This window comes from Dendrobium catenatum, unplaced genomic scaffold (assembly GCF_001605985.2).
Source record: "Dendrobium catenatum unplaced genomic scaffold, ASM160598v2 fragScaff_scaffold_134, whole genome shotgun sequence".
NCBI classification, from domain to species: Eukaryota; Viridiplantae; Streptophyta; class Magnoliopsida; order Asparagales; family Orchidaceae; genus Dendrobium; species Dendrobium catenatum.
In genome coordinates, this window is record NW_021318596.1 from 1373604 (window position 1) to 1397767 (window position 24164).

At 34.5% G+C, this 24164-nt stretch overlaps 2 protein-coding genes across 5 annotated transcripts in view; one reads left to right on the forward strand and one right to left on the reverse strand.

Moving 5' to 3' along the window:
- Positions 1–8589: 8589 nt before the first annotated feature.
- LOC110111392 lies at positions 8590–9348 on the reverse strand. The gene has a single exon (XM_020843242.1). The coding sequence runs from the start codon at positions 9346–9348 to the stop codon at positions 8590–8592; it is 759 nt and encodes a 252-aa protein (XP_020698901.1).
- A 1961-nt stretch (positions 9349–11309) lies between these two features.
- The window catches only part of LOC110111410 (vacuolar sorting protein 18), a 69221-nt gene continuing 56366 nt past the window's right edge, over positions 11310–24164 (forward strand). For 2 of the 4 annotated variants that reach the window (XR_003702978.1, XM_028700603.1), the window contains exons 1-10: positions 11314–11726; positions 11800–12012; positions 12102–12241; positions 12328–12423; positions 13483–13550; positions 17626–17727; positions 17911–18046; positions 23048–23191; positions 23282–23401; positions 23486–23542. Coding sequence is in view for 3 of the 4 variants with exons in the window: in XM_028700603.1 (XP_028556436.1) it covers positions 11564–11726; positions 11800–12012; positions 12102–12241; positions 12328–12423; positions 13483–13550; positions 17626–17727; positions 17911–18046; positions 23048–23191; positions 23282–23401; positions 23486–23542 (1239 nt within the window). In the remaining variant the exon portion in view is untranslated. Of the gene's footprint in view, positions 11727–11799; positions 12013–12101; positions 12242–12327; positions 12424–13482; positions 13551–17625; positions 17728–17910; positions 18047–23047; positions 23192–23281; positions 23402–23485; positions 23543–24164 lie in introns of all 4 variants that reach the window. The other 2 variants (XM_028700595.1, XM_020843274.2) reach the window with 2 other exon arrangements.

The window sequence follows — 24164 nt, forward strand, 5'->3', positions numbered from 1 at the left end:
TTCTTTTACACTTTCCATATGTAATGATGTGTTTTTGGCTTGATTTGTTTTTTGGTTGCTTTATTTTATGTTTTGAGAATTGGTGAGTGAGCTCTTTCCCTTAAGTGGTTAGATTTTTATAGAAATATATTATGTAAGTGGCCACTGTGACGCCCTGAGATCTAACTTGGAAAGAATTATTCAGTCAATCCTTTAAATCAATCTCTAATATAGCTATATATAGTCATCAATCAGTGACAAACAGTCTAACAAAAATTTACAATTCAAAACATCATGTAAACATTTCTATTTATTCCCAAAAATTCATTTACAATACTCAGAATCTACACATCAATCACAAGTAATCTATCTTGTCCTGAGTACAAAAAGAATCACTATAACAAAAGGACAAAAACTTGAAGATTCCTGATCAACCTCAATCTCCTGCTCCCTTGTCCTGACCTGAAAATATTAACCACATATAATGAGCTTCAAAAAGCCCAGCAGGTCACCAAAAACCTACAACTGAAATCAAAGCACGGTACGGAAGCAACATGCATGTCAATCAGTCATATCATTGCAGACACTTACACATGATCATTTGAATCAATGCATAATCAGAAATCAATGCATAAACAGTAATCGATACAGAAGCGGTAGTCAATGCGTAAACTATATCAATACAGAAACAATAAACTCCTTAATTGGCAATAGAAGAATCAGTAAACAGTATAAAAGTCCGAAAAGCTCAATGAATCAGTACGTATGTCAAATCTCGTCACTATTAATAACACCAGTCAATTTCGTAGACAGTTAAATCGTTAAAGAAACATTCGTATCGGTAGTATCAATCAAATCAATGAAATAAAATCATAACATTATTTGAAACAGTCGAAATCAATCAATGTCGTAGAATCATATCAAAACATACACTTGTAATTCAATTATCCAATATCACGTGCTCAGTGAATCACATGAAATACAGTAATCTATATAACATGTTCAGTGAATCATATATCACTTACACAGTATATCACGTGCATAATATAAATACAGTGAATCAATAGTATCAGTGCATGTATCAGAATCAATACAATCTAGTGACATGAACAGTAATGGTGTAACAGTGAAATCATGCATTAACAGTAAATCCGTGCAGCAACTAAATCCGTATAATACAGTAACGATAAATCCATCAGTATAAATAAATTCGTACAGTAGTAGTAACAATACTGTTAAACATGTAATTCAGTACAGTAGTCATACAGAGCAAGTAAAAGCACTGACTATTAAGGTGTTTTTTAGTATTGTATCAATATCTTGTATCTTGTATCCGTTGGCTCAGTAAAAAGAGTCGTCACTCTTTGCCCGTCGGCACAGTAATCATCTCCTTATAACTCCCTTCAATAATCATGTAATCAGTAGAGGATAACACCAAACCATATTTAAAGGAAAGCCCGTCGGCCCACCATCCTGTACAGGTATCACATCTCCAACCAACGGTTTAACCAGTCCTTAATTATCTTTCACACACACAGTACACAGTAATATAACAACAATTTCAATCATATAATCACATTCATCATTATCATCAACGCATTGCAACCAATAAACATGATTTAGCTCAATGTAGAAAACTCCGTAAAACATCGTATAGTAGACAGAAGTCGTTGAAAAATGCACATATCAAAAAAATTTCCAAATTTGTAGAAATCGCGTAAAACAACGTTTCAAGACTTTGCTTGTACTGAATCAATATTTTTTAACATCTGGATAATTTTTTATTTGATTAAAAACCCCATATAATTCAAAATACATGGAAAAAACTTTCCAGAAAATACTCAAATCGTACAAAAACATCAGTTCATTAACATACCAAAAGTTACGCAGTAAAAGTTTCGTCAATACAAAGTTATGCAAGAATTTCGGTAACGAAAACACAAAACTTAGCAGAAAAATACCAAAACATAAAATCTTCAAAAACAGAAATAGGATTCGGATTCCTTACTTCAAGACAAACAAATCTTTCAACTGCGGCGTTGGACGAAAAGCGCTTCGCGGCCTCCGAAACCAAGCTTTCCTCTTCTCTTTCTCTCTCATGCTTTTTCTCTCTCTTCAAAATATCTCAAATCCTCTATTTAAATCAAGCAGGATCGTCCCGGACGATTCCCATTCGTCCCGGGACGACCTCCTCTAGACTCAAAACGTCCAGACGAAATTTAATTCCAATTTTCTTCATCCCTGGATGATGCTCTCTGTTCTGTTCATCCCGACAGTTCGTCCCGGTGAACCCAGGTTCGTCCAGACGAACATGCATATTTTCTCTATTCGTATTGGCAGTTCGTCCGTACTAACCATATAGATTTTCAACATTTCTTCAGTTCGTCCATACGGTTCGTCCCGTACTAACAGCACAAAAAAAAATTCCAAATATAAATTGAAAATTTAAGGGTTTCACAACCACATTCTCAAAGGGTTATAAAAATGCACAAATAATTATTAGAAATATATTTGTTATTAGGTACAATGAGGAATGCTTAACCCTTATGAATGTGTTTCTAAGAATTAGGTTTCAGATGTTTGATGTGTGTGATTTTTATTATAATTGTGCTACCATATTTTTTTATATTAGATTCATATAATTTTTATTTTTCATGTATAATTTAAGTTAGGAAACTCTTGTAGGTCTGTGCGTATTTTAGAAGGCAGGAGATCAAATGTGTGAAGAGCAGTCAAGACCCCACACACTATTCATTGATGTATATATTTATGCTGAGTTGTATATATGATAGAGTTCATCTACCTTCTTTTATTTTATAAGGTGTATTACAGAAGTCAGCTACATTCATGACCATTAATTATTATTTGTGTGTGATGATTGATGTGTTTACTTTGATTTCATATTTGAACTGCATGTTTTTTCTTAAGTTTCTTACTTTTCTTTGATAAGGGTGGCTCATATGGAGTTAACATTAGGCTTTTTAGGATGTTGAATTTTTTATAAAGTTAAAATTTGCTTAATAAAGATAAAATGAAACATAGGATCTAAAATCAACTCATTTTTCTCAAAAACTAATACATGATTTATTATGGGTCACTTTTTAAAATATAATTAATATTTTAAGCTTTGTTCAATTTACAGTGAGTATTGGTCATTTATGATTGGCCCTACCCATGCATGCATATCATTGAGTCAAATCATGCATATTTTTTTTATAATATAGACGGATAAACCATTTTGCACAATATAGTATCATTCATGATCAAGCTTGATGTCCATTCCCTTCTATGCCTCCCATCACTCCTAAATTTGCATAAGACTTGATTGCATGCATTTAATACGCTATGGAGATTTTAGTTGGATCCCCTTTCTGAGCAGGGTGGTAAATCCAGATTGGGGTTACTTAGATTATTGGTGGGTTTAGGTTATAATTCCCCTCGTGGTGTCTTGTATTAGTTAGGTCGTGGATATTAATAATTGGTGCACAATACATCCTTTATAGATTTATGATCAAAGACTGAAGATATTGGTATATTGTTGTATGCCTTATCGGCGGGTAAGCTTTCCACTCTTCAGAGGCTATAAATCTCACCCATCCGCATCACACTGATGATGTTGCTTCCATCTTTCTCTCACACATGCTTTGTGTGTGATGTTTCCTCCCCAGATTCTCTCTCTTTGGACTAACCGAGTGCTTCTATGATCCTCACATGTTGAATAGTCTAATTGAGCCTATCTTTCTTTAGATAATGAGAGCTTAGATGCCCTACTATGCGCCAAATTATGAAGAGAATAATATAGTGTCCATAATTGAGTGTTTTCTTTGGTTGATGCCTAAGATGTAATTAACCACATAGGCTTGAGGCCTTAAGCCTGTGAGAAACTAACACCGCATCAATACACCTCATTCAAGCTAATGTATCCAATGGGAGAAATCTCATGATTATCAGGTCATATATATTATTACCCATCAAGATATGTAGGTGGAAGCCACTATTCTCTATAGTTAATCGTATATATGATCCTATCTGCTCTCCCATTGGCTTGCTTGTATAGAGTGTAAAGGCCTACGAGCGTTTTGTCCTACGGGATAGTGCGATCATATCATTTGCATTCTAACCCCAGCTAGCAGCACCTTTCATAGTTACAAAAACATTGTAAGCATTTAAGTATCTTAATGATGTCATAATTAAGGGATCTTGGGCTCATTGGATTTTCCTTGTTAAGCCACTCTTTTTTATTATAAGCATGTCATTTTTAAAGATCATTTGATCATCCAATTAATATTTTGAACCTACCAAATATGCTTTGGTCCCTTAATTTGGACCAATGTAGGCTCGTAGCAGATCAATTTTGGTGTTGTTGGGTTGTTCTCATTGAGAATATTAATTTGATCATATGGTTGGTTCAAATTTTAATTCTTAAAGTTTTCAATTCATATATGCTTCAAGATTCGTGCCTGATCAACATGATTTTTGGTGTTGTATCACATACTATTCCTATAGTTTACTTTTCTAATCATACATATAAAATTCTATTTATTTCAAAATAAAATTTTATCTCAAAATTTCCCCTCCTCATACATCGCTAGAATCCTACAACACAAATGAATATTATTTTTGTACTAGAAAATTTACAAATTTAGATATTTACACATAACTAATTTTTCTTACTTCTCATTTTATTTTCCTTCCTTCTCCACTTTCCTCTTCTTCTTCATCTTCCCTCACTTTTTTCTTTACTAGCCAATGTCCTTCTTCAACACCCTTGCCCAACCTTCTTCTTTCCTCTTTAGCATAACTTAACAACTCTCTACTTCTGCTATAGCCTAGCCTTACAACTTTCTGATTTACCAAAATGCAGGTCACGAATGGATAATCAAGAATGCGGTAGAGCATAGTTTTCTAATATGCTTCATCCCTTCTTTGTTTGGAATGAATTTACTTGCAATTAATTATATTGGCTCCCTTGATATCTTATTAATAATATATATGCTCAATTTCTTCTTTATAATCTTAATTGTCATAGGATTAGTGGGAGTATATTTAACGGACTTAAAAAATCATCCTCATCAACATGGATAACTCCTTACATAAAATAGGAAAGGAAAAAAAGTATAAATTGTTTATCTTCCAACATAACATCCTTGGTATTCTATTCCCAATGAATTTAGTAGATATCTTCCACACCTATGGAATGGCTTCATAATCCTAATACTATGGTGAAACTGCTTATAAAATTAGAATGTACTGGGCTAAGACACTTTTCTATATATTACATGCATCGTAGCGCACCATGTCTATATTCATCACTCATATTGTCCACTACCATGACATCATACTCTAAGGATATATAAAAAATGCACTTCAAAGTTAGTGTTCTTGAAATTCTTATCCCCATCGAAGTATCTTTTAAACAGCCCGTTACGTTATCCTTTTGAATCATGATCATGTGAAAACCCTTGAAAATTCAACCCAATAACTAAAGCAAAGTTTCTAATCCTGGTGGCGTAATTTATTTAATGCTTATTTGAACGCTTTATCAAACCTTATTTGAACATAATCTGACATGATTAATGAATGCTCAAACATAAGATTGAGCAAGTGATCAAATATGGTTCAGATAAATTCAAACAATTTTATAATTCATCAAAATTTATTATAATAATACTAAATCTTGAGTTGAATGGGTTGAACATTTTAAAAAATGATTGGGGTAAATTTCTATTATGTTTTAAAGATTATTAAAATTGTTTAATGGTGATTTATTTGTTGGTTTAAAGATAAATGTGGTTGAAAGATAGCTCTAACCTGAAAACTAGTAGGAAATTGAAGCCGGCCTAATGGCAAAGTGATTTAGAGTTTAGAATACAAAATTTGTTTTTTAAACCATAAAAGTCAAATTGAAAAGTATTAATAACCTTTGAAGACAATTTTAGTAGGAAAAACTATTCACTATAAATTTGTGTTGCACATCGAAGATGCACTCTTTAAAATTATCAAAAATGAAGAAGATGAAGAGAAGAACAAAAGTGGAGGTGCTTCTAAGATCAGAAGATTGCGGAATTCTTTGGTGAAAAACTTGACTATATTTGTTAAAATATCATGATATTTTGATATAAAGTAAATTTTTTAGTACATTTTCTCAAAAAAATAATATTTGATTAGATATTCATAATTTCAAATAAACAACTTTTTATTATAATTAGCCTAATTAAATTATAGTTAACATAATTATTATTTTATTGATAATTAATTAATAATCATTAAATTAGATAAGCATAATAAAATTTAGGGGTTTTTACATACCTAACACCTAAAAGTTCTCTATTTACTTATCTAACATCTAAACTTTCTTATTTTCAAACCTAACACCTAAAACATTATTTGGCTTTCTAAAATACCCTACCGTCTTTCTCTCCGTCAAAACATTCCCGAGACCACATTAATTTTCGTGTGCTCTCAGTTGTCGCAAGAAGCTCCGAGTGCCAAATCCATTTCCTTCTCTCTCTCGCTGGTCGCCAGCCCAAGTCGACACCGCCGACATGCCCTAGCCGCCGGATTTCCTTCTTTGCAAGGTGAACTCTCCCCATTCTTCTCTTTTCCTCATCCATATTCTTCTCCATATGTTCTCTTTTCAAATATACTCATCATTATGAAGTAATTTTTCCATTTCTGTTATGGTTTTATCTATGGAAAATAGTATGTGTCTACTTTGTTTTTTTAGGGTTGCTATCTCTTCACATGCTTTAATATGCCGATTAAGGTTATCCGATTGGTTTGCAATCCATAGAATAGTTATAGCATTTTCATTATAAGTGCACAAGAGCAAACTATGATTTATCATGTATGCAGGATAAGATTTTTAGGCGATGCATTATGGGTTTTAAAATTGTTATCTAATTGGTATTACATCAAAAAATTGTGTTTTAATGTGGCCATTGAGGTTATCCGATTGGTTTTAATTAGTTGTGCTTGGCAAAACTAGTCATTGGTAATTATGGGAGAATGGAAGATATGTTTAAAATTAAAAAAACAAAATTTTAGATATTTTTTAAGTTTGTTGTCACTTGAGTAATTTGTTTTTTTTTTTATATATGTTTTAGTTGACTACATTTACCTATTTAAATTTGTTTTGTAATTTTAGATTTTTGACATGAGTTCGAGCCGCTCTAATTCATCACCGAGAAGGCTAGATAATCCGATCTATTGTCATTGCAACATGCAATGTAAAATATATACTTGTTACAAAGCTAATAATCTTGGAAGAAAGTTCTATAGATGCCCCTGAAATAGATCGGAAGATGATTGTAGATTTTTTTAAGTAGTTTGATTAAGAAAATGATGAAGAGGAATATATGAATCTCTTAAGGAGTGAAAATGAATCAGAAGTTCATTCAAAGCATGTAGTCACAATTACATTTAAGTTATTTCAAATTAAACTCTTGTTGGTTATACTGATTTTGCATGTTGTTGTTGCTGTTGCCGCCAATTCTCAATCGAAGACTTGTAATTGCAAATGAATGTATCTTAGAATGTTATTAAGAAGCACTTGAGTCTTATGTTTTAATGAAAAAAAAATGAAGTTATGTTGTCTTTTGTTTTTTATTTTGTTATAGATATAAAATATGAAGTTTTGTTGTAAGCAGATTTGAATATTTTCACCATTATTTATGTCTTTAGTTGTGTTTGAAATGCCCGATCAATCTATTATTACTGCACAATGTCTCCAATCAATTATGCATGCTCAATGTGAGAAGATGCATGATATATATTTGTACAAGCAATGCATCATTTATGCCTCAATTTATTGGAGATGAACATGCTGTCATCAATGCAGAACGCTTCAAAGATGCATTGTCTATGGATCAATTATCATGATATGCAATTTGCTGTAGTTGATGCCATGACAAAAGAAAGGAAAATTGAAGTTAAAGTATTTACTTGAGATCGTAAAGTTGATTATAAAGTTTTTACTAATTGAGTACTTAATTTAGATGACATTTGAATTACAAATCATGCCTGATCAGCGATAAGTGAGGTTCATGAAAAATATGATATGCTAATTTTCCTTTCACAACCCATGCTCTATGGTTACTCATAAGATTTCAGTTTATACAGGTTTTCCAAAGCGTATTGTAGAACATCAAAAAAATAATCAGAACAACAAAAAAATCGTACGGTTATCTTAACAAAAAAAAACTATGGGAACAACAAAAAACGTTCTAAAGAACAACATTAAATTATGCTCCGAACTGAAGTCTGCCCGCCATATGGGTATCTTTGCCGATAAATTAGACTGAATATCTTCTCCATGAATGTTTAGCAGCTCCTTGCAAGTGCTTCTACGGTGACCCCAAGAGTTACAAAGATCACATTTATGACTTATTTTTGATTTCTTGGTAACTTCTAAGAAGTTCTTAATTCTTATTTTCTTTGGTTGGCCACGAGGCCTGAGTGTGATGGGAGGTAAAATAAACATGCCATCACTCGCTACGAATCATTGTTCCTTCCCCGAAAGTGGTGCAATAGGTCCATCGTAAGCCATTTTGTACCTGTAAAATATATTGTAGTTAATACAAAAAGCATTAAAATAAAAAATTACTTTAATCAGATAACTAGCTTATAGCTGTAGTAGTGCTCATCCACGTATGTGTGCCACAAATTGTGACAGTTTGTTCCAACAAATGCTACCGAATGCATACGTGGTAGCCCATATAGTTTCCAAAAACCACAGTTACAAAAATGGTTTTCTATGTCTACCTCATGACGCTCAAAACTTCCTTCTACTTCAGCTTTTGTTGAAGTTGACTGACGTATAATGAAATATTCTTTTCTTGTTGTAACATCTCTAATATAATCCTCCACAAATGGAACCAAAGGGCCCTTCCAAGAAGCAGAGTGTAGTTTGCACTGAGATCGTTGTTCCATCATCATTCCCCTTATCATGTCGATCAAATCCACATTGGATTTATTCCTTGCCTCCTCTATCCAAGAGTTGAAAGATTCGGCCATATTATTTATGTTGTAGTGGTTCTTAATATTCTTTGAGAAAGTAGTTTTTGACCACTTGCATGTCAAAGAGCTTAGGTAGGAATGAAGTTCAAGACTAATACAATATATTTCTTCAATCTTTGTATTAAACTCAAGTTGATTATAATAATTTGCAGCACTCAACACCAACTTCTGCAATCTATGACTATCATCATAACGAAAAAGTTTTTTTATGTTTTTCCAAAGGCGTCTCATGCAAATTTTGTGCTCAACATTAGGAAAGATAACCTTAATTGCTTCACCAAAACCTTTCTCCATATCCAAAATGAATGCTAGATGTTCAACATCAACACTAAAAGCTTCTGCCAAATTCATTAAAAACTATTCCCAACTTCTCTTTGATTTAGATTTTGTAACGGCAAACTCAACAGTGTAAAGACCATTGTTACCATCCAAACAATTCACAGCTATTAACACACCTAAGTGCTTTGACTTCAAATGACAAGTATCAATGCCGATTAAATATCGACATCCAGCAAAGAACCCATCAATGCAAACTTTGAAACTAATAAAGAACCTCTTAAATGAGTGATTTTGGTTGTCACATAGGTATGCTATATGGAGTCAGGATTCCTATTGATTAGCTCTAACTTCATTGTGGGAGCCCAATTGTAATTTTCATCTATTGAACCAAACATTTGCTATCTTGTTAATTCCCTAGAATGCCATATTTTCATGTATGGTAAAGACAAACCAAAAGTGGTCTCTAAGTTATTGCTTATGTCTTTTGGTGTAATATAAGGATTTCTTTTTACAAGATCCTTGATTTCATGAGCAATTCATGTTACAGTTGCTTGCTTTTTTCCAGTTCTGTTTACCCCTGGACATAAATGTGAACCTAGTAATTTTCTAACTTTGAATGAATGCCCATCTGAACATAATGAAGCACGAATTCTCCATGGACATCCACGGTATGTGCATGTAGCAATAACTATGGATTTGTCACTAGCTTTAATCTTGATACCAAAGTTATGCAAAATTGCATTTGAACGAACAACTTGTTTAAAACTTGATGAATCCTCAAAACGTGATCGAACACTTAAAGAATACTTCTCTTAAACCTGAGACGCAAAGCCACCATCACACAACCCATCTATTATAATGTCATTATTCACTATGCTGCTCTCACTTAAATCTTGCATATCACCAGATTGAATGTTATCAACATTATTCAAACTTTCTTCAAAATCTTTCACTATAACGACCACCTCAACTTTATTGTCGTTACAAGAACATATAAGCATGTTCATTACATCACCATCGTTACCAATCGACATATAAATCTTAGGCGATGTTCCATTAACATGATAGTGTAGGTCATAAGCTTGACCCCGCAGCCATCGGCAAACTGATTTAGTTTGTTCTTTCAATAATAACAAATTAAAATCAGCTTTCTCGAACCTCAAAGTTTTCTAACTTCCAACTACATATTTCAACCTGCTTTGGCCCTTCACATCAACCCAATATCCTCCATATTTAAAGACAATAGAGCACAAATTGTTGCATTCCATTTTTTGAGAATCCAGTTATTAATGAAAAAAAATAACTCAAGCAATTAGAATGAACATGAACAAAAAATAGGCAAATAGAAGTGGAAATAGAAAATGAAGTAGCTGTCGGACAGGAGATATTAAAATGGCAGAAATAGAAATCCAGTTATTAATGAATAAAACTCAAACAATTTTTTTCTCTGTAATCTTCAACCTGAATGCTTAACCGGTTGCCAAAATGAATAAAAATGTTACCTAAATAGGAACGGCGGCCAAATGAGCTTGTGCGATGTTTGCACCGGCGGGAGAAACAAAACTTGCAGAAATAAATTTGGAGATGTATTCGGATGTTTGCTCCGGCGGTACATTTGCACTGGAGTCAGACGGGACGTTTGAACTTGCAGAAAATGATGCATGCGAGAGATCTGCAGGCAATGCGAGAGCTGTTCCTGGATTTTTCCCGCGCGCAAAATGTTGTTTTCACGACTTGACTTTGATGGGAGTAGACAGAGTGCTAGGTTTGATGAGGACTAGGTCACTACGATGGTATAATAGTAAAAATTAAAGTTTAGATATTAGATAAGTAAATAGAGAACTTTTGTTTGTTAGGTATGTAAAAATAAAATTTATTATGTCAAATTAAACAATAATAACATTAATTTGCTTAAATTTATATATATATTTTTTATCATTATTAATTATAAGTATTAATTTAAAATTTTAATTAATATATTTCTACCCTCACTTCTCCTCAAATCCGCCGAAACCCTCGACGACAAAGAAGCGATAATGGCGCCAGTGGTGATCGCTATAAACGGCTTCGACAAGTTCATCAGCGTGTAGAAAAAGAAGACTTTGTGAGACTTAGCGGATTAAGTTAAACCCGCCCAATGCCAGGTAGGGATTTATTGCAAAAGGAGGCGAAACGGGATTAAGATCCGAATTTAATCTTGTCGTTTTTGGTTTTTGGTAGGATTTAGGTAAAATCCTGCTACCAAACTGCCCTCTAGGGTTCTGGTCGGCTCCGATCATTCGGCCAAATGAACGCCGGCGGTCACGTCTTTTCTGTCGACCTGCTCGAGCGGAATGGCGCCAAAGGCCACGGCTTTATCACCTGCATGGCCGCCGGCAATGACGTCATCCTTATCGGCACTAGTAAGGGGTGGCTTATCAGGCACGACTTCGGCGTTGGAGATTCTTACGGTTCGAAATTTTTTATCTTGCTTTGCTTCCAGAACTCTCCGACGGATATTATCGTTGATATCTTCGATTCCAGATGTGGACTTATCCGGCGGCCGTGGTGGCGAACAGCCTGTTCACCGCGTCTTCGTTGACCCTGGCGGCAGCCATTGCATTGCTAATGTTCTTCACAGCGGCGGCACGGAGACTTATTATACGCACGCGAAGTGGGCTAGGCCTAGGGTTTTAAGTCGGCTGAAGGGCCTGGTAGTGAATGCAGTTGCTTGGAATCGGCAGCAGATCACTGAGTGTGAGGGTTCTCATGCTCTTGGTTTGTTCTTGATTTTTTTTCACTAAAGGAGTAGGTGTTTGAATTGTATTGTATTTTTGGGTGTTAAGCTTCAACTCGTGAAGTGATTCTTGGAACCGAGAACGGGCAAATGTATGAGATGTCAGTTGATGAAGTGGACAAGAAGGAGAAGTATATAAAGTTTCTATTTGAGCTAACTGAGCTTCCTGAAGCTATCATGGGCTTGCAGGTGCTGTGGATTTATTGATTTTTTTCTGAATCATTTACTTGTAAAATAAATATTAACTAGCTACTTTTTTCTTTCCTATAACTCAGATGGAAACTGCCTCCGTTGGCAATGCTATGAGATATTATGTCATGGCCGTCACACCAACACGTTTGTACTCGTTCACGGGCATTGGAGCATTAGATGTAAGCTTATAAGTTTGGCAAAGCTCAATTTCACCACTTAGAACTGGCATATTGTCCTGTGGTTGACTTGTATCATACACATTTACACACACGCACTTTGTAAATATTTTTTTTTGTGAATCGTTGTTTTGTTCAATTTGTTTAAATAGTATGTATAGGTTGACTCATTCTTCTCTGCTTTCTTCTCGTATCCCTTTTCTGCTGTATTTCTTGTTGCAGTTAACTAGTGTTTATAATGCTCTTGAACATTGAATCACGTGCTTGCAATCCTTTATGGTAATCATTGCATATAAAATTGGAAGGATTAAAATATAAGTATATTTGGGCAGGTGGATCTAGGAAAATGAATGAAAGGAGATCAAATTGGGATTGTATGGTCATCTAAGGAAATCGTTGAGACACCTACTTAAAGGCCGGGGGTTAGGAATTTAAAGATTTAGACTAGAACAACATACTTAATAATGATTTGTTTTTAATTTTTTTATCTTTATGTCAAGTCGAATTTACATTGCATGCTAATGTTTTTTTAAATCCTTACAAAATCCTAATGTACACCCAATATTCATTTTAGATAGCAAATTGAATTCTTGCTTAATTATTGTTATGTACTTTTAAGATCCCTGTAATTGACTTTCAAATGTTGTTGTCTTTGGATGTCAATACAAAACACTTTTATATTCTGTAATTCTAAATTATATCTATTTTCTTTTCAAATTCTTTGATTTCATTAGATGATTTCTGACATAAATATGATGAGGTACTTTTTTCAAAGGTCCTTTTTTGGCTGCTAAAAGTTTAGTTGATCCCTTGAATTGAATATGCAAAAAAAAAATCAGAGATGATTGGTCTTCCATTTGAATTCAAATATCTAGTGGTGAACAATAAGCATGAACTTGTTTCTCACGTTTCAATTATTTAGATTCAAATTGGATTTGAAATTATTTTCAATGTAAAGTACAACTCATATTTGGGCAAAAAACATGCTACTTCAGTTCTGATTAGTGATAATCACGAACAGTTTAGTTATTATATGAATATTACTATTTAAGTCTTTTGCAGACAGTGTTTGCTAGCTACTCAGATCGTGCAGTGCACTTTATGGAGCTTCCTGGAGAAATCCCAAATAGGCAAGTACTACTTTTTATGGCTGTAGTTGAAGGGGGTCTAAGAAATAATTCATGAAGTTTCTTATCCTAGAAGTATTTATTGTTATTATTATTATTATTTTTCCTTGCATTTTCTATCTCATTAAAACAAAATGTAGCTCTTACCAAGTAAGTTGGATCCATAGATCTTACCTCTACAGCGGTGAATAACATTTTGAATGCTTTCATGTTGAATATCGTTACACCCTTTTCTCAGCCAATATTGATCCTTTTTACAATTCCCCTCCCAATATGGAGTTCCCATTTTCTTATGAATCATTTCATTTGCTTTTAAGTTTGCTAAGTTTTAGCAATGCTTCTAATGATATCATCTCTTTTTGTCAAAATTTTATTGCTTCAGTATTTATATTAAACAAATACAATGTGCAGTCATTGGGACAGGATGGCTGGGGCCTTATTCTGCTGCTGGGTGGGCCGTGATGTACTAGTTTTTTAAAGCTTGTCCAATGTTGACTAGAAAAATAAGGGAGCTAGAGAATGGAATGTAACATTTTTTTGAGGTTGGATTACTCTTAAATACTATCTTCCACATGCTTCAAGAAAACTACAAGCCTTCAGCTCGACCTCAATATCTTTTGGGGTTATATTTTTTGACCCACAAAAGAAATGGGAAGATGAGTTGATATTGCCCAAGGATTTAGTAGATCAAGAAGAGAAACAAAGAGTTATTGTACTCCCTCCATTTATGTCACATCACTTTCACTTTACACGATATGCTTATGTGCTACTTGATATACTAGATATATTCCTTCTAATAAGTTGGGAGTCTATAGTATAAATAGCAAGGTTGCTAGATTTCATAAAATCTAACATTGATTAAACTAGTCTTTTGTCTTTAACAACTTTGGATGCATGCATTTTTGAGGTGGGAAGTCAAAGAATTATGTGCTGCCAGCTTTGCTTCAAAAGATACGTGCAAATGCACAAAGATTTTTAGTTTTTTCTTTTCTTGAGAACCGTTGTTGATGAGGAATGGGATAGGAGAAATATATATCGATGTTGAATTTTGATGCCTTGTTATTGGAAAAGGAAGAATCTGGCATAGAAGATCATGTAGGTAAGGAGAAATAGAAGATTAATGAATGAAAACTTTGAGGAGATGTAGGCAAGGGAAAAGAGAGAATTAAAAAATCTCATGTCTAGGATAGATGGAGTAACTAATTGTTGTCAAGGATGCTAATGAAAGGCCATAACCTTTATTTCTTCATTACTCAGTTGAATTATAACCCTTCGAGTACTACATATAGCATTACTCATAATCTCATGGATAATCTAACATAATGCCATATAACAGCATGATAAATAATTATATTGATATAAACATCATGCAATAAATAAACTAACTAAATTGACAAACCCAATGACTGATGATTAAGGGATGAAGTAGACAATTCACTCTACTTTGATTCTCCTGGTATATGAAGCTTATATTTCAAAGGGTTGACATGTTTTTTTGACCAAGATTCAAAGGTCTTTGGTTATATTACTAAGCTAGCAAAATCCACTCCATAAAAGAGGGTGATGTGAATCAATGTAGGAATTGCATTTGGAAAATAACATGAAAGTTATTCAAAGCGTTGTCAAACAAATTTTATTATCAATAAAATAAAGGATTAAATCATTCTAGGTAATTAACTTGCTTAGGCGAAGATTTGCTTTGAGATAACCAAACAATTCATAACACTCCCAAAATAAAAGATCTACTTAATTGCTCATAACAAAAATCCCACAATTAATAATGAAGAATTTCACCTTGAGTACCCTCTCTCTCTCGTTCACTCTTGGGCTTTAGCGGAGAAGAAAGAACCACACGAAGATGGAGAGCACCACTACGGAAAAGGAGACGAAAGACTTCGTTACCGGAGAGGTAGTCGCCTGAGGAGGTGGTGGTGGATGGCGTTCGATGATCGTCCAAGTGTAGTCACGAAACTGTCGGTCGAAGATGCTTGCAAGAATCAGGACGACTCGCTCCAAGTACTCTTCAATTGTGGCGTCGTCTTCAAATCCTACGTCAAAGCACGGAGATCGTAGGATATTGATGCTCCCGTCGGCGTGGAATAACAATCCCCATTCAAGCTCCGGATCCACCATTCAACATTAAGGGCGGGAAGAAGACAAGGGACGGAGAATGAGCCGTGAGCTAGGAGAAGACCAAGAGAAAAATCTGAAATTCTTTTCTTGGGTTGGAGGGAGAAGTGTTAAATTGCAATTGAAACCTCCAAAATTTGAATTAAAAAGGGGCCGGTATTAGGGAGAATTAAGAGGGGAATTAGTGTGGTTGCTTATGTGGCAGTAGAGAGAGAATAGTGAGGGGTTTGGGGCGCGGGCTAAGCAAAGGAAGAATAAGGGGAAAATTTCATAAGTAGTGGCCCCATGTTAATTAATTAAAATTGAGGTTTTAATTTCGATTTTCAATCAATTGGGGAAGTTACAAATAAAGAGAGGGGGGAAATTTGAATTTGAATTCAGGTATATCCTCAATCAATTGCTCATAATTTGAGGAGCCAAATTAGGAAGGAATTTAATGGGGGTTTAATGGCCTGAATATTCAAACTCCTCCAAGGCAAATGAATCCGGCTGGAGGGATTAGCCAAGGAAGAGGGGAGATCGGGTCGCTGTGGTGATGGGAGGGGAGGGGACCGGCGGCTGGGCAGGGGCGACGGCGGTGGGGTAGCCCGGCGGCAAGGGGGAGACGGGCAGGGGAAGTCTGCGGGTTCAGGGGAATTTGGGAGGGGCGGCTGCAGAGAAAATGGAGAGGGGAGAGGGGCGGGTTCGGGTGAGTGGAATGGGGGTGGGGAGGAAGGAAAACAGTGAATAAAACACGATAAAACCAAGAGCTCACCGTGGTGGGCTGTTGGGTGTATAGGGTGGAGCCTCTCCAAGGCCTCCTCTCTTTCTCTCAAGCTCTCAATCAAGAAGACAAAAGAAAAATCTCAGAATTTTATTAATCAAGCATCCCTCATACAATAAGAGGAATCCCTTTATAAAGATCTCAAAGCATGAAACTAAAAAGACTCACATGCCCATTGGGCTACAACAAACACTACGCCTTCATTAGGGCGAAATCGTCACTAGTACATGAAATAAAAGATACATAAAATAAAATAACATAAAAATGACATGACAACATCAAAAATATAAACTCCCGATCGTAGCCGTCGATCTACGATTCCTTCGCCGATAAACCTGCCTAAAATGTCTGTCGATGACCTCATCAGAGGGACTAAGGGAAAGAACAACTTCCTAGATTAGCAATATCAATAGAAGGTTATTGTTGTAGTTCTCAAGACCTCCATGACAACTCTAGAAAGATATCTCTAAAAGCTTTGAGTTCTTCATGAATACAGGTTGAGTAATTTGAATTGGTTGAAATGCAATTGGATTGTATTTCGTAGGGATAAAAGAGGCTAGCTCAATTAATTGATTGGGTTTGATTGTCTTGAGCTTCGGCTTGTGAAATAAGTAGAACATAGTTTTTTTAAAGCAGAGGCTATCATCACTTGTAAAATTGAAATATTAGCCACCTCTGCATTGTGAAAGAACTTGAAATACATCAAGTTATTGCAACATGTAATGCAATATGAGTATTTATTGACCATACATAGATAAAGAGAGTCAGTGGCCAGTGAAAAAGGAAAGTGCGAAGTAGGACACTTACCATCTTCTTTAACTAAAGAAGTGTTTCTTTCTTGAAGGTTACCAATGACATGTGATGAGGGTTTATTAGGATGTAAGGAGAATGTTGAATTATTAAAACTTAGTTGGAGCATGAAAATTCATATTGCAAGCTTTCTTGCAAAAAAAAAAAAGAAACTTTATGCAATCTTAATTTGAACACGAAACTTAAAATTTTTTTCTCTCCATGAGGCTCCATATTCTGCTTAGAAATGCTAAATTATTTGGTTTCTTTATTTTTGTGTATCCTTCAGAACCGCTACCATGTTTTATTGGTAAACTTATAATTTATGATAGCTTATTAATGGATTTTGTAAATCCAAGCTGAATTATTTGACATGGTTCTTCATTTGATTTGCAGTGAACTGCATTTCTTTATCATGCAGAGAAGGGCCAAACATTTTGCTTGGCTTTCTGGTGCTGGAATCTATCACGGTGAACTGAACTTTGGTGCCCAGCATAGGTATATCATTTGTATATGACATTCTTCCTGTTATATACTGAAATAACTGTTGCTGTATTTCTTAATCATCTCATTGTACAAGTTTTAGTCTTGGGAACATCTTTACGCTGTGTCATCATCTTTCTTTTTAGCATGATTTGGAGTGCCTAAACAAATTATAATTATTTTAGTTATGTTAAATAGTTCAAGTGGAGGAGATGAGAATTTTGTGGAAAACAAGGGTCTACTAAACTATGAAAAACTGGGGGAAGCAATGAAGCCGAGGTCTTTAGCAGTGTCTGAATATCATTTTCTTCTTCTTATTGGAGAAAAGGTCAAGGTATGTTTATGCATGTATAATTGTGCCAAGGGAGTGTTATTTTACTGGAAATTATATGCTTTCTGTTTGAGGACTTCTTGAATTTCTGTGCAGGGAGTTATGATATGCATGTCTGGTGATGTTTTCCAGAAATCTTTTTAGCTTGACTTTTTACTCAATCTTAAGGTTTACCAGGGGCTTCTTTCATCTACCTTATGGCGGAATATCCTAGATCATTGTTGATTACCATCAGGTTTTCATACACATATAGTCATGTTATGCGGAAAATCTCTTGGTCATAAATGGAACGATATTCACAGCATGAGTCGTGCAATTGACATTATCAAGGGAAAGTACTATAGATGCAAATCTAAAATGAATCAATTGGATTCAGAAGCGGGCCTTTGCTGATGTTGTTATGGCATATCATGTTGTTTAGTGTTTGACTATTTTCAGAGATCTATTTTACAATAACTCAGATACTTTGTTTTTTATCTTGTTTTTGATGGGGTTCCGTGGGGGCACTTTTCATGTTTGAGGGGATTATTGTAATGCAGGTTCATCCATGATACTTTTCTAATGAGATCCTCAAGAAAATTTATTTTTTTTATCTTGCATTTCAAGTTGTCTTTCTATTTTTGCTTTTAGGTATTGATTTTGCTGTCCAGTGGTGTGTTTGTTTTCCATTTTTCCCCCTTTTTTTCTTTATGCGGGATTAGAAGTTTGTAGAAAACAGTTGTGCAATGATCTTTATGAATAAGCACATCTTAGAAATGCATATGGAGTTTGCAGTGATGATTTCTTTTAGCTATCAGATGTTTTTTGTGGTTCTATCTTTTTATTGATTTGTGACTTAGTTGGCATGCAAGAAACCTGAGAATAAATGAAATCAACAATGGTTTAGGATCTAATCTACACCGCAAAGAGGAGAAATCAATATGTAATAAACTTGAACAAATCTCCCTCACCCAGGCTAAATTTATCGTAAAATAGTTTATGAAATGAACAAGGGTAGAAGTTACTGATTTGAAGATACAGGCCTCACATTAGTATATAGAGAAGCTTCCCTGACAGTTGTTATCGACTTGCAATAGGATCCAAGAATTTACATACAATTAATGAACACAAGTTTGTGAGGAAAATAAAAACTTTTTGTTCAATAATTCTTGCCAAAATTGAGGTCTCAAGGTTTTATTTATAACCCTAAAAGGCCCAAAATTAGTAAGTTCTTAGATTCCATCAAGGTTTGGTCAAAAGCTATAAGTTTAAATTCAACAAAAAATGGATTCCAGTAAGATTTGCTAGTTTTCATTTCCTGTAGAACAAAATGACAAGATACCTATGTACTACAATGCATATATGATGCATGCATATTTTAGTTTATTTTCGTTTTTATTGTAATTTGAATATTATAAATTTTTTGGTTTTATTTTATGCTATCCTATGATGGAAAACATCCAATGATCATGAGTAGGTAGTGCTTGAGCATGGCAAGCCTTGGGTGTGCTAGCTTCTTGGGTTCTTTTGGTTTTTGGGCTGCTGGTTGCCTCTCGGGTTGGGCTTTGGCTGCTTTGGTTTTGACTTTTGAGCTGAATTTTTGGGAGCTATTTGGTTCTAGCTCATCATTGATTGAGCTGAGACTTTAGCTCAATATTATATAAAGTCTTTTACTGGATAGCTCATTAAATAGAGTGGAATTATTGCCTCTTTTCTTTCCCTGTGTCTCTTCGGTTTTTCCTCCTAGCTGCTCCTTCCCGTGGGCTGTTCCGATCCCCCTGGCTCTCTTTCCCGTGGGCTGTTCCGATTCCTTGGCTCTATCCCGATTCCTTGGATGTCTGCTCCTTTCCCATGGCTGCTTTACTCGGTTTCCTCTGCTGACTTTTCGGGTGCTGTTTTGGAATTATCCTGGCCTTTTCTGATTGGTTCATTTGGAAGTAAATTGTCTATTTGGCTGCCCCCTCTTCTCTTATAAATTAGAGACGTTTTTTGACATGAGAAGTTGTTGAAAATTTGAGTAAAGTCTCTACAAAACCTGAGGGTTTCTTCTCCTTTCTTTGAAAAGAATTCTCTCTTCCTTCTCTCTATTTCGTCTTGGCTTCTAATCTCTTATTATCTACGCAAGTTCCACTCCACTTGTATCATTATTCTTGAGCTATTGGAGGTGTTTGTTGGCAAAATTTGGTGACATTTGCTGGAGGAGTTTGGATGGACGTTGGGCCTTGTTGCTGTGGTGGACCCTTGGTTTGCAAGCCCTAAGCACTTATCTTATTTTACCAGCTTTTTGTTGCATGTGAGGAAACCGCTAGCCGGTTGTTCTAAAGATAGTGTTTTTATTTTTAGATTTTGTTTCGTTTGTTCGATTTTGGGTGGTTTCGATGTTTTGTTTGGATGTTGGCTTTCTAAATTGATTCGAGTTTTGTTCTAGTTGTTCTAGTTGTTCTCTTCTATTGGCTTTTTCTTTCTAGTTTGCCTACATCAATATACATACATTAGAGGAAACCTCCCAACCGAAGTCTTCAATATAAGGAAAGGTGTAAATAGTAGTGTTAGGTCAATCATGCCAGCAGTCATTACGTAAGCATAACGATTCCAACTATAGTACCATCTCCCAAAATAGTGATTAAGTAGTGATTGAAAAGAAAACATGGGAACTAGCTGTGTATTGAATATTTCAGTCTGGAATAAAAAAAAAGGCTGAACTAAGGTATCTATGAGTTAGATTGAATAAACTTGCAAACCTATCAAGATAATCAAAACTAAAAATGATAACAAATATCATAGGCACCACCAAAGGCATTATTGCATCAATATAAACTGAAAATGGAAAATACAATGCCAACACTGAGTGCCAAACACGATGCTCTCCAGTGTTTTCAAAGTGTAACGTGCAAAGCGCAATGCGATGAACAAGTGTGCCTTTTTTGCTTCATTGGCCAAAGTGGAAAGTGAAGCGATGCTTTTAACTAAAGCACTCATAGCTTTCATAAAGTTATAAATTTAATGATAAATTCATTAACAATTATAAAACATGGATTATTTAATATATGCCTTAAAAATTCAGTACATAATAGAAAAGAAATATGATGTACATGCCAATAAACTTTGGAAGTGAACTTGCAAATCAAAATTTCTAACAATTTTTATTATGAATAGGAATTAGCTAACTATTATAAGTTTCAAACTATTATAATAATTTGCTGTGAAAATTGAAAACTTCTAGATTGCATAAAAACACATTGAATTCATAATAAAGGCCACATTTAAATGCAAGTTAAAGGAAATTCATTAGTCATCATCCTCTCTTTCATTCACATAATCTCCTTCTCCTTAAAGTTAAATTTCTTCATCTTCAAATTTTCTTCTTCTCTTCTTTCTTTTTGTGAGTTAATCACATATTCTCTTTCTTGAATAATAGAAGTGGACATAGATTAAGATGAATTAGCTCTCATTGTGGATGAACACTCCCTTATTTTTGACCTACTAACTCTCATAGGCTACATTTGATCAATTTTTTCGGATGCCTCTTTAATTTGTCTCCAAGTGAGATTTTCATCATCAAATTGTTATGCACCAGCATCCTCCCTTGTCCCAATTAACCACTCACTAATTGGATTAATAAATAATAACATCTCTCAAATTAAATCTTCTTTTCAAAGTTTGGTTTTACTTGATAAATGCTAAATCAATTAAGCCTCTGGCCTAATCAGTTTTCCCTTCTTTGTATGAATCTTCTTTGTATGAATCTTTATAATGAAATGCACAACACATACGAATTATTTGGTATATTAAAAATTAATAGGAAAATTATTAACCTGCTTGAAGGCATCCTAGCGGCTTTGCTCGCATTCTATCTTGCTATCTCTTTCTCACACACTCTCTCACTCTCTATTTCTCTCCATGTTTTCACTCTCTGCATTCCTTGCTTTCTTAAATAGAGCCATAAGCCAGTGCATGAACAGTTTAGCGAACAACACTTGTTGGGGACAGGTGTCATACTGTCATATAAGATAAGTGTTAACATATATTTATAATATTTTAAGTAAATTTTCTTTACATCATTTTTTATAATTTAATTAAACATAATTATTTAATGTAAAATTAATATAATATTAATTATTTTTATATTAAATTATTATTTTTTTAATTTATTGCTTTTTCGCTGCTTGCTCTGCTGTTGTGCTTGCGAAGTTGGAACAGTAACTGGTTGTCGAAGGCTAAAAACTGTTAATACTTTTTGCTGTCCAGCAAATGAAAACTGCCATGGTTGATTGGAGAAGAATCCGGTGGTTGGTTTTCTGTTGGGTGGAATAAAGGTAAAATTTGCTCTCCATAAGAAGATTGAGGCTAAAAAAGCGATTGGAAGTCATCAATAGTTTGAAACTACGTTGAGGGAACATCCAGAAAAATTTCTTAAACCTTTTTGTATCCTTTCTAGCCTCTCTTTGTAGGCTTACACCATAAAATTAATAGGCTATGGATCATTCGTTTATAATGGGAGTATTTTATTTTAGAATAATGGAAATCAAAATGAGAACCAGTTTTTTTTTTTTTTTTTTTTATAAGAATGGGAATATTATTTCGTAATGGCAGATTGGTAGTGACGGCACGCGTCGTACATAAGAAGTGTTTATTTGATGGTGCACTTTATACTGAATAGTTCCATGAAGTGTTGACTGTCAGCTTCTAATTTGTAATCAAACAAGTGTGATTTTCTCGTAGGCAGAGTTTCTGGATAGCAGTCTAATTATCAAATAATGTAGATATATTTTGTGTATCTTAAACACATGCAACATAATTTTTTTTAGAAACAGAATTTTAACAGATTGAAATTCTGTTGGCCTCACAATATTCTTTTGAAATGTGTGCTTGTGGGACAAGATGAATTCTAATCAGGCTTTCTTAGAGCATATTGTGAAAGCTTTCACCATCTTTGGCATCTACAAAAATAATGATTAAATAACAATTTATCATCCTTGTTGATATTGATTTACTATTACTATCTGAATTCCGTATATGGTGCAGGTTGTTAACAGAATTAGTCAACAAATTGTTGAGGAACTGAAATTTGACCACGCACCAGATTCGGTTTCAAAAGGCATAATTGGTTTATGCAGTGATGCCACTGCTGGACTGTTCTATGCATATGATGATAGTTCTGTATTCCAGGTTTGTTTATCTCTTTGAAATTGATGTGCTGTCGGAGTTTTCAAATTGTGAAGGTAAAATCGCCGATGCAAACAATGGCCTATTCTTCAGGTGTCTACTCTAGATGAAGGCCGAGACATGTGGAAAGTTTACTTAGACACGAAGGAATATGCAGCTGCCTTAGCCAGTTGTCGGTCTCCATTACAGAGAGATCAAGTATATTTAATGCAGGTAATGTGCAATGCTATGCAGTTACCAAGTATCTGATAATCATTAAATTTTCAGTAGAGAAAGACTCAAATAGTTCTTCTGCAGGCTGATGATGCTTTTTCTTCAAAAGAATACTTTAGAGCTGCATCCTTCTATGCCAAGGTATGATCTGTACATCTTCGACATTTGGACGACCTTTTTAGTGCAATTTTTATCATTTACTTGCTTGGTTTTTTCATTTCCATCTTTAGTAACTTTTTGTTAGATTTCTTTTAACAAACTTTTATATTTTTTTTTGCTTGTACTTTGGTTGCAACCTTTTAGTGCTTCATATCTATTTTCCGCTGAATGAGACAATGCATATAAATGTTTTTATTTTTAAATGTAGTTTAGTTTGATAAAACATTCAACCTTCCTTGGGCTATATGGTATTTTGTAATTTTGTGGTATAAATATCAAGAACAAAGAAGTTGTTTAGGTGGATGCTATGTGCTAAAGTAGCACATTTTGCCTGTTATTATTTAAGCCTTCAAATTGGAAGGCAGACTTGGAGCAATACGGCTGATCTAAGATGGAATTTGGTTCATTAAGATAGTGATAGTAGCTTGTTAGACAATACTTCAAGAATTTTTTAGCACTTTACTGAAACATGAAAGGGAATTGAGTTATTAGTTTTCAGATTAATAATATTATGTAGACTTCATGCTTTGTGGTTGTTGCATGCTAAAAGATTATGGACGGTAGAGCGAGAGTTTATTGTCTTAATGCTGCATCAAAATTTCCA